General features: G+C 41.0%; 1 protein-coding gene across 1 annotated transcript in view; it reads left to right on the top strand.

Moving 5' to 3' along the window:
- The window catches only part of tph2 (tryptophan hydroxylase 2 (tryptophan 5-monooxygenase)), a 195,389-nt gene that overhangs the window by 4,687 nt on the left and 177,069 nt on the right, over positions 1-13,633 (top strand). The window contains exon 2 of the mRNA XM_028818446.2: positions 1,726-1,875. Within this exon, the coding sequence (XP_028674279.1) occupies positions 1,726-1,875 (150 nt within the window). The remainder of the gene's footprint in view (positions 1-1,725; positions 1,876-13,633) is intronic.

Genomic DNA, 13,633 nt, shown 5'->3' with positions numbered 1-13,633 from the left:
TGCTCTTGTTAACAACCCCTGTCAATTCTCATTTTGATTCCTATAATGGGTAAACCCCTTGGTTTTCGATCGTATTTAGAAATCTGGTTGTTCTTGTTTCTGTCTTGAAAACCAAGCACATCTCCTGGGCCGTTATGAATAACTTCTAGCAGTTGCTCTCCCTCAGTTTGTCAGCAGAGTAATCGACGAGGGTAGCTAGAAATTAAAAAGCAGGCAGAGAGCATCGGTGCTGTGGCCTAGCCGAGCTGCTTCAACTGCTCAAGGAAAAAGGCTCATCTTTGAGTTCAGTAGAAATGAAACTAAAATGAAAGTGTGCAAACATCTATGCACCATTTACAGCAGGGGTATCCAACTCCAGTGGTCCTGGTGGGCCGCAGTGGCTGCAAGTTTTCATTTTTATCCTTTTCCTTATCAGTGACCAGTTTTCACTGCTAATTAACTCCTTTTCCCTTCATTTTAATAGCCCTGTTTTTAAGGATTCAGTCCTCTGAATTGATTCCTTTCTTCATTAAATGACAGCCAAACAGAAATGAGACGTGAAGCGAGCCAACAGATGACCAGCTAAATTGGAACGTAAAACTCCAGCCAATTTCACTCCAACCAGTTTCTTAATGAGAAGCTCATCTTGCTGTTAATTAAAGCCGTTATTGAATATCACGACTTGTTGCTGCTCTCATTCTGTCACAGCAGATTGTTGATTTTCTGTTTTTTCCAAGACCGTCGTCAAGATGTTTTGGTGACCTGAGCTGACCAAAATGATTGAGACCTTCACCCTTCTTTATTTTCAGGTGAGCTGGTCATGTGGCAGCTTGTTTTGTGTCTCATTATTGTTTGGCTGCTCATTAAGGAAAATAAAAAAACTAAGTGGGTCTGAGTCACGTCAATTACAACTAAGGCAAAACAAGTTATTAGCAGCAAAAACGGCTTACTAATTAAGAAGTTGGTTAGAATAAAAACCTGCAGCCACTGCAGCCCACCAGGACCAGAGTTGGACACCTCTGCTTTACAGCTTTATGGAAGTGCTTGTGAGTGTATGTATTCATCTATCTGTACACTTTCCAGTCCCGATTTTTCCACCACTGGACCTCTATGTGCTAAATCTCCTCGTATCGCCCAGACACGTGCAGTTAGGTGGCCTCTAAATTAATCTGACATGTTTGTGTCTGGACGTATGTGTTCTATGGTGGGCTTAGCATTACAAGGCAATTTTATAATTACATTTGCATTTCTTTTATTGTTTAATCCATGTCATTTCAGTTCTACAGAATCAATATAATAATTTATTCCATTTATTTTTAAACTCATTTAATGCTATTTTTGGTCATGGTCATTCTGTTACTCATAAATTATTTGAGTTGCTTGACAATGAGTACTATCACTAGACACTTTATGAAGTCTGCAAGATTGTCTCAGAGCAACTGTGATTGAAAGATTGGTGGAGATGATGATGATGGTAATGACAAGAATACAGCATTCTGTTTTTCACATTCAATGTTCTCAGTAGGCTTCATACATTTAAATTTTTTTCTGGGATTTTATTTCTAAATACATGTACCAAACCCTGATATGCATCAGTAACGATAAAGGAATATTAGAGTTCTCATATTCTTGTAAGAGACATAGGCCCCAGCCAATTATGTCCCTGTGTGAGGTGCTCAGTTTAACCTATTGCTCTTCACAGGATCATTCCTCCAAATTAAATAAAATCTGTTTTTACTCTTACAGCAAAGCCGGAGCATTTTTACCAAAATTGAAGAGAATAAATCAGATGGACAAAACTGCAAGAATGAAGCCACAGAAGGCGGAAAGACTGCTGTAGTGTTTTCACTTAGAAATGAAGTTGGCTGCCTAGTGAAAGCTCTCCGTCTGTTTCAGGTAAGCGTCTTGCTCAGTATGACGCATATTCCTCCAGCCTATCCTATGGGTCGCAACCCAAAATGGGTCTTGGGCTGCCACTTTTTGGGTCGCAGAGGATCTCTCATGGGAAAGGTTTATGTATCGTTTGCAAAGTGTCTTCTGATGGGTCACTGCAGGCAGTTTATTCAATAGACATTGCTCCACTATGACTGTCTGCAGCGATTTACAAATTCTAACTAGGTCTCAAAGACACTAAGAAAGGCAAGACTGGGTCACAAGAAAAAAAAATTAGTGTGACAATAACACACTTCCAATGCCCAGGAATATGGTGCATCAGTAGTTGACATATTTAATGGAAAGTGTGTTCTCTAAGGCAGGGGTAGGCAACGTCGGTCCTGGAGTGCCACAGTATGTGCAGGTTTTTGTTCCAACCCAGTTCCTTAACGAGAACTCAATTATTGCTGATGAAGCACATATTGCTTAAGTGACATTTTAATGCTTCATTTTAGTGGTCTCGCGTGTTAAGGTTCTCCAACCTTAATTGCTTATTTCAATCTTAAACTGCTGCATTCAGTGTTTTAATTGCTCCTTATTAGCAATAAGATGTAAAAGACAAAGCAGCCAGCAGTTCTCCAGCTAGCTTTTTTCCAATTACATCTGTGTGTGTTCATCATGCACGGTTTGATTTAATAAAACACTTAATAGAAAAATGTGACAGACTGAAAATGATCTGTTGTAGGCTTCAAATCATTTGGATGATATCCTTGGAAAGGAAAAAAATCTACGATATAAAAGCCTTACATTGCACAGACTAACAAGCCATAAAATTAAATAAGGTCTGAGATTGGCAGTGATTGGTTTCTAATTAAGCAATTGGGTTGGAATGAAAACCTGTAGCCACTGCGGCTCACCAGGACCGACATTGCCTACCCCTGTTTTACATCTTATTGCTAATAAGGAGCAATTAAAACACTGAATGCAGCAGTTTAAGATTGAAATAAGCAATTAAGGTTGGAGAACCTTAACAAGCGAGACCACTAAAATGAAGCATTAAAATGTCACTTAAGCAATATGTGCTTCATCAGCAATAATTGAGTTCTCGTTAAGGAACTGGGTTGGAACAAAAACCTGCACATACTGTGGCACTCCAGGACCGACGTTGCCTACACCTGCTCTAAGGTATTGTACTTTATAACTTCTTCCCACATTCCCTTCTATATCTATAACCTCAGGCAATTATAGAGAGTAAAAGAAAAGAAGGAGTTAAATTATACTTTAAATAATGTATTATTGATAATATTCATAAATAATAACAATAAGAAAAGTACATTTGAATATTGGCAACCATACAACAAGATGAATGCTGATGTGTAGTTTCAGGCGGCACACAGATATGTTATTTACTTAAAATGTCTTTAGTTAAGTCTTCATTTTTAGTCAGCTTTCTTCAGAACAGGCCGCATGCCTGTTTCAATATGGCTGCCGAGCTGTGCTCTTCATTGTGTTGTCCTTTTCAGTTCATGGTAGGTGAGATGCTCTTTCATCATGATGGTGTGTGAGAGAGAAAGAGGGGTAAAGCAACTGAATTTATACAAAATCCTTACACCAATAGGGCGCCATGCTACACAATGGCCTCTGAGTCAAACCGATCCCAAACAGCCATACTTCAGACCAAATGGGGGCATAAAATACTTTTCACACCTGCCCCCAAAATAATTTATTTAGCTGATGCTTGCCAGCTGGGTAGTCTGGCTTTCCTGTGGGGGTTCATTGAGAAAGTCCTGCAGAGAAGCACTTGCCAGACTGGTTTAGACACTTTTCCCCAGACCCTGTCATAAAATTCATCACTAACCTGACCCAGTCCTAAAGGGGGGTGGGTGGTTAGTTAAAAATCAAACTATTACTGTTCTTATCTATGATATAACACTAACATTACATGGCTTTACCTAAGTTACAAATAAAGACATACAAAATATTTATCAACCTGTATACAAAATTTCACACCACAGTAAATACCATCTCATCTTCAATAATTTTGCTTTTATCGCTAAAGTCAGGGGGCCCACCCCCTTAGGTTCAATAAGGAGCTAGTAGGGCACACAATATAAAGAACAAATATTTAAAGTGTAAATGTAAGGAAAAGACATAACATTAAGCAAAATATTTACTATTAACTAATTTAAACAAAAATATTAATTAATGAAATACAGGTAAAATTCCATTACAACGAACTTCCATGAACCTAAAAAATATTTTGTTGTAATGAGATTTTGTTTTTGTTGCTATAATGCTTTCTTTAGGCGTCTGCAATCATTTCAATAACTTCTTTCGCATTAATTTTAATTTTCTCCTGTCTACAAGTTATGCTGACGAGAATTTTTCTCAGCATTTCCTTACACTTTCAGGGTGCGAGTGATGCCCAAATCCAATGGCTGAAGCACTGCTGTGCAACTGGGTGAGGGGAATTCAACACAAAGCATGTTGTGAGCAGCACAGTTATCAATCAGAAGCCGAATCATCCTTTTCTTCTTCTTCATATTGTGAGGTTTCTGAACTCTTTTGGGATCCCACCACATACCCCCGCCCACCACCACCAATGGGGCGACACACCGAAGTGTGTCCCAAAGTGTGATTGCCGTGTCTGTGTAAGATTGTCTGTATGTTGCCGGGGCAGGGCAGAGCAGGCTCACAGCGGTGCAGTGAGGCACCACAGAAGCGATTCCTAAAAGATCGGGGTCATGCTATAAGACCCGGTCTTACACCCCAAAACACGAGGCTGAGTCTCAGTACTTTAGCAAAACCAGCTTTATTCAGCTTGAAACAGGAACAGCACGTTTATTTATTGTAGGTGATATGCCACTCTCTTATACACAGACACAGCAGTCAGGCAGGGTCGTGGCCAAGTAATCCTGTTCCCTGCATTTACAATGTTCCTTGCATCATCCATCGAGATCTTTTCTGTTTGCTTTGGTGAAGAGCCTCATTAGAGCTTGTGAGCCTGCTGTTGCTCCGGCAATGAATAAACAGTCTTCCACAAACGCGGTGATCGCACTTCGGGATGCTCTTCGGCATGTTGTCCAGTTATGGGAGGTCCCAAGAGAGTTTACAAACCTCACCTTTTCTTGAATGAGTTTCACATTAATAGGAATGTTTCTTGAACGAGCATCACTTAACCACATAAAAATGGCTTTTGCAACGTCTTCAAATGCAGCAGTTTGCATAGTGTGCAACCCGAGATTTTTCTTCTTTTTTTGCTCGGTCTTTCAAGAAAGTTCACAGTGTTGACGGCGAAATTCCGAATTCACAGGCACCGTCTTTTCTTCATTTTGCCGCAATCAAGAGCTGCAAAAATGTAAAGTTTTTTTTTTAATATGAACTGTTATCGTTTTTTCGTGTCTGCCGTCTCTATAGGAGGGTGACAATGAGTTAAATTCCAATGAATGTTTTTCAAATGTTGACGAGCAATAAGTAAAAATTATCACTGAAAACCACCGAAAACAAAAACAGCAAAAAAACAATACGAGCAAAGTTCAAAGAAAGAAATTTTTTTACAATGTTTCTGTTTTGGGATCATTGTGCACAACTGAGCTGCGACCACAAAATTAACTGCTCTGTGGACGATTCATTCAGGCATTTCAAGATCACTTCATTGTAATGAAAGTATCTGCTGAATGTACTTCGTAGTAACAAGATTTCTATAGACTCGTGTCACATGGGACCATAAAAATACTTCATTGTAATTAGAATTTTGTTGTAAAGATATTCGATGTAATGGAATTTTACCTGTATATGTAGGAAAGAAACCAAAACCGTGATTAATAATTATATCGACAAAATGTTTAAAAAACAAGAAAAAGATTGTCCTTTTATATTTTGTTTAATGCAAAGTCTTGAACTTCATTAGGTAAGCATTTCACTACATATTGTACTATATTTATAATTGTATGTGACAAATAACTTTGATTTGATTGAATTGATTTAAGCCAGGAAATGAACTTTATTTTTTTTGTTCTGGTTTTGCACCCTTTTCTGGCTTTTGTTTGTCTCTTTTGTTTTTTGAACTACTCACTTGTCGCCTGACTGCTTTGTTCCGTTGCCCTTTCACGGTATCTTCCATCTCCTGGTTTTCTCCAAAGCCGTACAATACATCTTAGAATGGCAGCCCCCTAGGTATTCACACCACCAGTAATTTGTCTTACTTTTCTGTTGATCTAATGATTCGTTATTCACCTTGCTCAGAGCGTTTTACTAAATAAAAAACATAAGGTATCCATCACTGTTCCTTTACAGGTTGATAACATTTTAATAATCAACTATGACATGTGTATGGATGGATAGATACAACCAATATAGTAAATGATTCCTCACCTAATGTTTGGCCCTCAGTCCCCCTTGCAAATTAGGTCTGTCTTCAAAAAATGAAATATTGGGGCACCAGCATGTTTGTCCCTAATTATCACTAAGTTGTCAGGCAAAATAAACAAGTGCACAGTGGCACAAAAGCAGAAATATCCAGAAGTGCTTCCAGAATAAGTGGAGTACAGCTCTGTAGAGCAGGAGTGACTTTTGGTAGGAGCTCCACCTGATGGTCTTCTCTTTCCCAAAATGATATGCCTCCTTCCTGGAACATCTTCACTTTATAGTCCCTAAACAGGAAGGGGTGGAGTCAGTTTATCTCATTGGGCATCTACTCAGAGCTGTAGGTGGACAAACAGACAATGCTGTGAGCCGCAATCCCCCCTCATGTCCTGAAGTGGGAGTGCTTACCTCTAATGAGTCCCAAATGTGACCCTCTGATGAGCATGCATGACACCTGTCAGCCCAATACACCAGAAACCCTGGACACCATGCTTTAGATGATTGACTGGGTAATGAGAATGACAACTATTCAACAACACATGGACAGTATTTACCCCACTTGTCTTCGCAGATGCCCTTGTTCTGATCACTCACATGTCTGAAAAACAAATCAGATCATCTCAAGAAGCCTATTGGACTCAATATTAACACTACCAAAAAAAAAAACCAAAAGTAAAAAACATTTACTATTAAGAACCAAGAAACAGAGAATGTCAAACAGTTCTGTTACCTGGGTATCAAGTTGGAGCTGAAGAAGACTTTAAGATACGTCTCGGAATCATACTTTACCAAGCTTTGATCTCTCTGGTAATTATCCAGCTCCTCAGGAAACACCAACCTAAGAATTTATCAAAGCAATATTCTTTAAGTCTTCCTGTATGGCTCCAGCACCCAGCAGGACACAAACAGACTCTCGAGTTTCATTAACAAAACTCATGAAAATGCACTCGCCAGCCACAAAATCCATTGCAAGGCTCCACAATATCACCAATTGGAAAGCATTGCAATCATCCTTAAGAAATGGTAATGGAGGTGGCTAGGACATGTGTGTGTGTGTCACATACCTTCCAGATTCCCAGTAAAGGTAGCAGAACACTGACAAAACAAAGCGAGGAGTGCTAAGAAAAACATGGAGGTGCACTATGGAGGAGAAGCTAAAGACTGCCAGATTCACCTGGAGGACTGCATTGAGGACAGCAGAAAAAAACCCAAAAGCAATGGAAACATCATGTGCAAGTGTAATGTGCCACTAAGGACAAAGAAAAGTAAAGTAAGTACTCTACATGAAAAAATATCATCCTTACCCCAAGGTGTCAGCAGTGTGCCTCTAACACACTCTCTCTTTGACTTCTCTGTGTCTCTCTCTCTGTGTTAATAAGCAGCACTTGTTGCTGGATTCTTTACATGAAAGTTAGGGAGTGAGTGCACAAAGAGATATTCTGGGATTTTCCAAGGCTCCAATCACCTGGAGGCTGGAGGTCTTGAGATTGCAGCCCCTAATGCTGGAAGAATCTCCACTGATGCTTTGGAAGACATCCCCAGAGCAAGATGTAAAGGCTTCTTCCTGTTAGCTTTCAGTGACATGACAGTGGTTCTTTGATGTATTGGTGCCACCTAGTGGACAAGCCACTTTACTGATGTCAGGCTATTTTGATGCCTTTTCTGTTGCAGTTGTTTACAGAATAAAATAAAAAAATCTTTTATTTGGTGACTTAGTTAATTGTTTCTAGGCTTACTTGTTAATAATTTCTTAGTTTGTTAATTATTCTAAAATAACAATCAGCTTTGTTAAATATAATTACCTCAATTAATTATTCTAACAATAGTCTTATATATAAATGTCTACGTGTGGAAGTGTGTGTGTCTGTCTGTCCGGCCTGGAAGTGCGAGACTACAGCATGAAGCTCAGAGAGCCATCAAGGCGGCCCCAAGTTAAACAGAAGAAAGAAGTACGAGGCTACAGCATGAGGCTGAAAGAAAGCGACTCTGTCGCCAAATGAAACCACCGAGGAAAGACAAACTTCCTTAGCCGCTAATGCACAAGCGAGGCAAGCACATTGGTAAAACAAAACCTCCAAGGAGAGAAAAACTCGCTTAACCGCTGATAGGCAAGGGGGACGAGCACATCCGTAAAATGAAACCAATGACAATGCATTTCAAATTTTTTTCTGATGATTTCAATAGTTTCTAGGTGCCCGGGTTTTTTCAGCACAGGCTTACACAGCTAGTTAGGTATAATAAAAATGTTAGTGTTTTTGGCTGGATTTTTATTAGGGTTTATCTTTACCCAATAGCACAACTTGATTCATTTGACCACACCCACCACATCACATGATCATGGCTCAGTTAAGTTCATGTAGTAAATGGAATCAGGAAGACAGTGGCAGATCACACAACTGTATGAAATATAAAGAGCAAAGGAATACACACAATAAAATGCACAAATCAGCATGAAATTGTTCCAATCCCCATTGGTTTGTCAGAATCATTATACAGACTTGCTCCATGATGTTGTCGGTAGTGGATATGGATGGGATGTCCCGCTCCTTCTTCATTCTCAACACTTGTCTGAACCTTTCTGAACTTCCTGCTCCATTTGTAAACACTCCGCTGTGGTTAATCTCTGCCTCCATATTGTGCAGAAAGGCTCAAGCCTGTGAAAACTGGATTGTTGCTCCTTGCATTTATTGGTGCAAATGGAGAGCAGAGTGGCCCTGCTCACTCCTAGAAAACAACAATAGAATCAAGATCAAGGTTGAAACTTTACCACTGTGACCACAGACACATTCATGGTCCCACATGTGCACAGGGAAAGTTGTACAACGTCCCCAAAACAAAATGATCCCAAAAGTGTCGACAATTATTGACTTAATCCTGACTTTGTAGTATACTCTATGATGAATATGGTATTTGATAGGGTGGGCATGGTGGCGCAGTGGTAGCTCTGCTGCCTCACATAAAGGAGACCTGGGTTCACTTCCCGGGTCCTCCCTGCGTGGAGTTTGCATGTTCTCCCCGTGACTGCGTGGGTTTCCTCCCACGGTCCAAAGACATGCAGGTTAGGTGCATTGGTGATCCTAAAATGTCCCTAGTGTGTGTGTGTGCGCCCTGCGGTGGGCTGGCGCCCTGCCCAGGGTTTGTTCCTGCCTTGTGCCCTGTGCTGGCTGGGATTGGCTCCAGCAGATCCTCATGACCCTATGTTAGGATATAGAGGGTTGGATAATGACTGACTGACTGATACTTGATTGTTATTGTTCTATATTAAGCCGGCATCACCCTCCTTTGCACTCAAAGCCTTTTACGGTGTTTTTGATTGGTTGAATTTCTGGTTGCTTGCCTCGGCTTAATGAAGGTCTTTGGTTAATTCTTGATTAAAAGGTCCATTCTGTTGCTGTCAGTCCAGATATCTTGTAACAAACCATCTTTCAGTCTAGTGCTGAATTGATCTGACGAACAGAGAGACTGTGTGTCAGAAATGGAGGTGCGTAATACTGGAGGACCACGGGGAACTGTCCTGTCTCTCTTCCTGTTTACCCTTCCAGCATAAAACCAGCACCTGCCATCTACAGAAAGTTTCAGATGACTCACCCATCATAGGCTGCATTAATAATTTAGATGAGTCAGCGTTGAGGATTTTATCTTGTGCTGCAGGGGCAACAGCCTGCAACTCAACATCTGCAAGACAAAAGGGCTGGTGGTGGACTACCGGCGATCCAAGGAGCCTCTGAGATGAGTGGCCATTCAGCAGGAGGATATGGAAATGGTACACAGCTACAAGGACCTGGGGGTTCACATAAACAACAAACTGGACTGGTCTGACAACATGGTGGTGCTGTACAAGAAGGGCCAGAACAGACTGGACTTCATGAGGAGAATCAGGTCTTTAGATGTGTTCAGCAAGCTGCTGGGAATGTTCTACCAGTCCTTAGTGGCCAGTGTGGTGTTCTATATTGCAGTCTCCTGCAGAAGCAACCTGAGCTCAAAAGATGCACAAACTTATCAGGAAAGCTGCTCCACCACAGGGTGAACCCTGGACATACTGGAAGCTGTTGAAGAATAGAGGACAGTGGCAAAATTGGATGCCATCATGAAAAATACCCCCCATCCCCTCCAGGTGGCGGTCTCTTCGAGCACATTTAACCGCAGGCTCGTTCCAACACGGTGTGCCAAGAAGTGCCCTTGGGGATCGTTTCAGCCCATTGCCATCAAGCAATCCAATGTTTCCACCCGATGTACTCCTTAATTTCATTTGGAAATATCTGCACAATATACATTTATTTATTTTGATTGATTGACTGGCAGTATTATCTGTCCTGTGAGTCTGTGTCCTGAATTTTTATGTTTCTGCTTCTGTATGCATCTTTATTTCCTCCTGGGATTAATAAAGTTTCTCTAATCTAATCTAATCTAATCTAAGTAGCACATCAGTATCACTGCCATTTATTCCATTTATTCTTTTGATATCAATGTTTTGCTCAGATAGTTTTCAGAACTATCACTGGGATGCATTTCATTTTAGTTTGGACATTCATACTTGTACAAAATTCCCTGCTTTATGCTGAACCTGGGCAAGACACGCCCCACAAAATTATAGCGCATGCACGGCGTTTTGTTGCTGATTTGTAACGTTCTCACAGTCTCTGCTTGTTTGCGTTATTTCATGTTATAGTTTGCTGTTACCTTTTGTAACTGTGTGTTGTGCGTTACTGATAAAGTAAGTTGTTTTCTTTTTTGCAGTGTTCAATGTATCTTAATATCTTAGCTAATTTTGCAACTTTTGTTGATGTTCAGTGCAAGTATACAAAAGCGCTATTATGGCTATGTTTGCTGTTTGCGAATGAACATATTGTTAAGTCTGTGCACTGTTGACCTTTGAGGAGAGATGTGCTGTACATTACTTCGCTCGAAGATGTTAAAATATGTTGATTTCTGCAGTATTAAACATAAAGGTTTTTTTTTTTGTAAACGAATGCTGTCTTGGGCATTACGCTGTACCTTTTATTCTGGTTAATACGGTAGTGCCACCTACTGGTTTGATTAAACAATACATAAAGTTGAGTAATTGATGTTTACCATTGCTCTTCTAAATACTATGTAATAATGTTCCAGTTCAACATTTAATTAGTTAAGTTCATATATGTATTCCATTTGTATTTGTGCACTTATTATATTCATTTATTTTTGTTTAGATACCACACATACACTTACTTATACACATCTATTAAAGTACTTGAAGCAAGCTGGAAAAGGGTGTTATCTACTGTCTGGTGTAACTGCGGTTCTTTCTAGCCAAAGAATTAGGCCAGCAAGTGTACAATCAGCACAGTAAAGTGCAACTGTCCCTCACAAAGTGGTCCTTCGAGCCAGAGAGTACATAGGCTGCGCTTAGAGTCACATTGGAGAGCTCTGAGTAATGAGATGAGGGAACTTCAGATTGTTATGGACAGTGTTACGCAGGAAACTGAGGATTGCTTCCATTCTGAGAGTCCTGTGTCCCATTATCCACAACACAGGGCACAGTCAATTTTTCAGCCAGCTCCTTACACCGGTAAAGTAGCCCTGTCAGGTTCACAATCTTGTGGACAGTTGACTAGATTCTCTAGATCATATTCTTGGCCACAGTCAGTTCCTGTGCAGCCGCAGTTCCAGCCAGCTCCAGTGCAGCCGCAGTTCCAGCCAGCTCCAGTGCAGCCACAGTTCCCACCAGCTCCAGTGCAGACATCGTTTCAACCGCTGCCAAGGTCCTCAATTTCTAATTTAATTCTGCATCAGCACTACCAAAGGCAGCCTCCTCTGCACATTTACACTCCTACTGACCCTAGTGTGCCTGGATTAATGGAAATGGCAATTGCATCATCATATTGCATACCAAAACCAAAGTTAGCAGTCTTTTCTTCAGGCAAAGAGAGTGACTTTGTCATGCTTAAAAAAGGATTGGACAGTATCCTTGGCCCTCATCGCCATTTAACTGAAGATTATAAGTACCAGATATTGCTGGATCATCTAGAGCTACCCACTGCTTATCAGATTGCTAAAAGGTATGTCCATCACCCATTCCCATACACTAGTGCAATGCAAGCTTTATAGCAAAGATAAGGTCAACCAAAACATTTAGTTCAGTGTGAATTAAAGTCAATCCTAAACACTCTAGCCTTATGGCCAGGTGATGCTCAAGGCTTTGAGGACTTTGCTACTGCTGTCAACACTTTGGTGGGCATGCTTAATGCTATGGATGGGACCGCTAGAGCTGAACTACAGTGTGGATCTCATGTAGATACATTGCTAGCTAAACAGCCTGCGAACTATAGAGATTCATTTATAGAACATTGCTTTAATAAACACATTATTATGAGTGACAGTGCCAGAACATACACTCTACCAGATCTTGCAGAGTGGCTTGACCGGAAAGCTCATTCCATACAGATATCCAGATGTGCAACGGAAGCAGTTGAAGGACAGCCCTACCAAAGAGAGCAGAACCTACAATGAGGAATGTGTATCGGACACTGGCAACTCAATATGACCCACTGGGGTATATAATTCCTTTCACTACCAGAGCCAAAAGCCTGGTGCAGATGTTGTGGAGGAAGTATGTAGACTGGGATGACCCTACACCAGAAGACCTCCTACAAGACTGGCAGGAATGGATGGGGGAGCTTCCCAATCTACAGAACATAACAATTCCCCGCTGGCTGTTACACTCCTGCATGTGACTGGTCCTCCTTTGCAATCGAGCTACATGTATTTTGTGATGCTTCTGAAAGGGCATATAGTTCTGTGACTTATCTTCGGATAGAGGAGAGCAACCAGATTCATGTGGCATTTGTCACGGCAAGATCCAAAGTGGCACCTAAAAAGCAATTATCTATGCCCCGTCTTGAGCTTAGTGCAGCACTGTCTGGAGCTCAGTTGGCAAGGATGCTGAATCAGGAACTCACATTGACAATCACTTGGACAACCATGTGGTCAGATTCAACCACAGCGCTGCACTGGTCTGAGTCATGCCAGTATAAAGTGTTTGTGGGGACAAGAGTCGCTGAGATACAGGATTTGGTTGGATCTGAGAACTGGAGTTATGTTGATTCAGACAGTAATCCTGCTGATTACATTACCCGTGGCAAGACCCTGTTGAGTTTATCTCAGCCTAGCAGATAGAATCATGGTCCAGCATTTGTACATCAGTCTCCAGCTCATTATCCTGTTTGCCCGATCATGAAGATAGAGGAATCAGAGGAGCTCCGTAAGTCTGCATTTTGTGGTAATGTATCAGTTAACAACACTCCCACGTTTGACTGGAGTAACTGCAAAACATGGGATGATCTCATTATGGCCACACATTGACCTGTACATGGGGTGGCTGCTTCACCCATGTCTGCAGAAGCACACATAGAAACAGAAGTTGCTGTCTTGCAGAGAT

The sequence above is a fragment of the Erpetoichthys calabaricus genome, chromosome 1 (genome assembly GCF_900747795.2).
Source record: "Erpetoichthys calabaricus chromosome 1, fErpCal1.3, whole genome shotgun sequence".
Taxonomy (NCBI): domain Eukaryota; kingdom Metazoa; phylum Chordata; class Cladistia; order Polypteriformes; family Polypteridae; genus Erpetoichthys; species Erpetoichthys calabaricus.
This window is presented reverse-complemented; position numbering and strand designations above follow the sequence as displayed.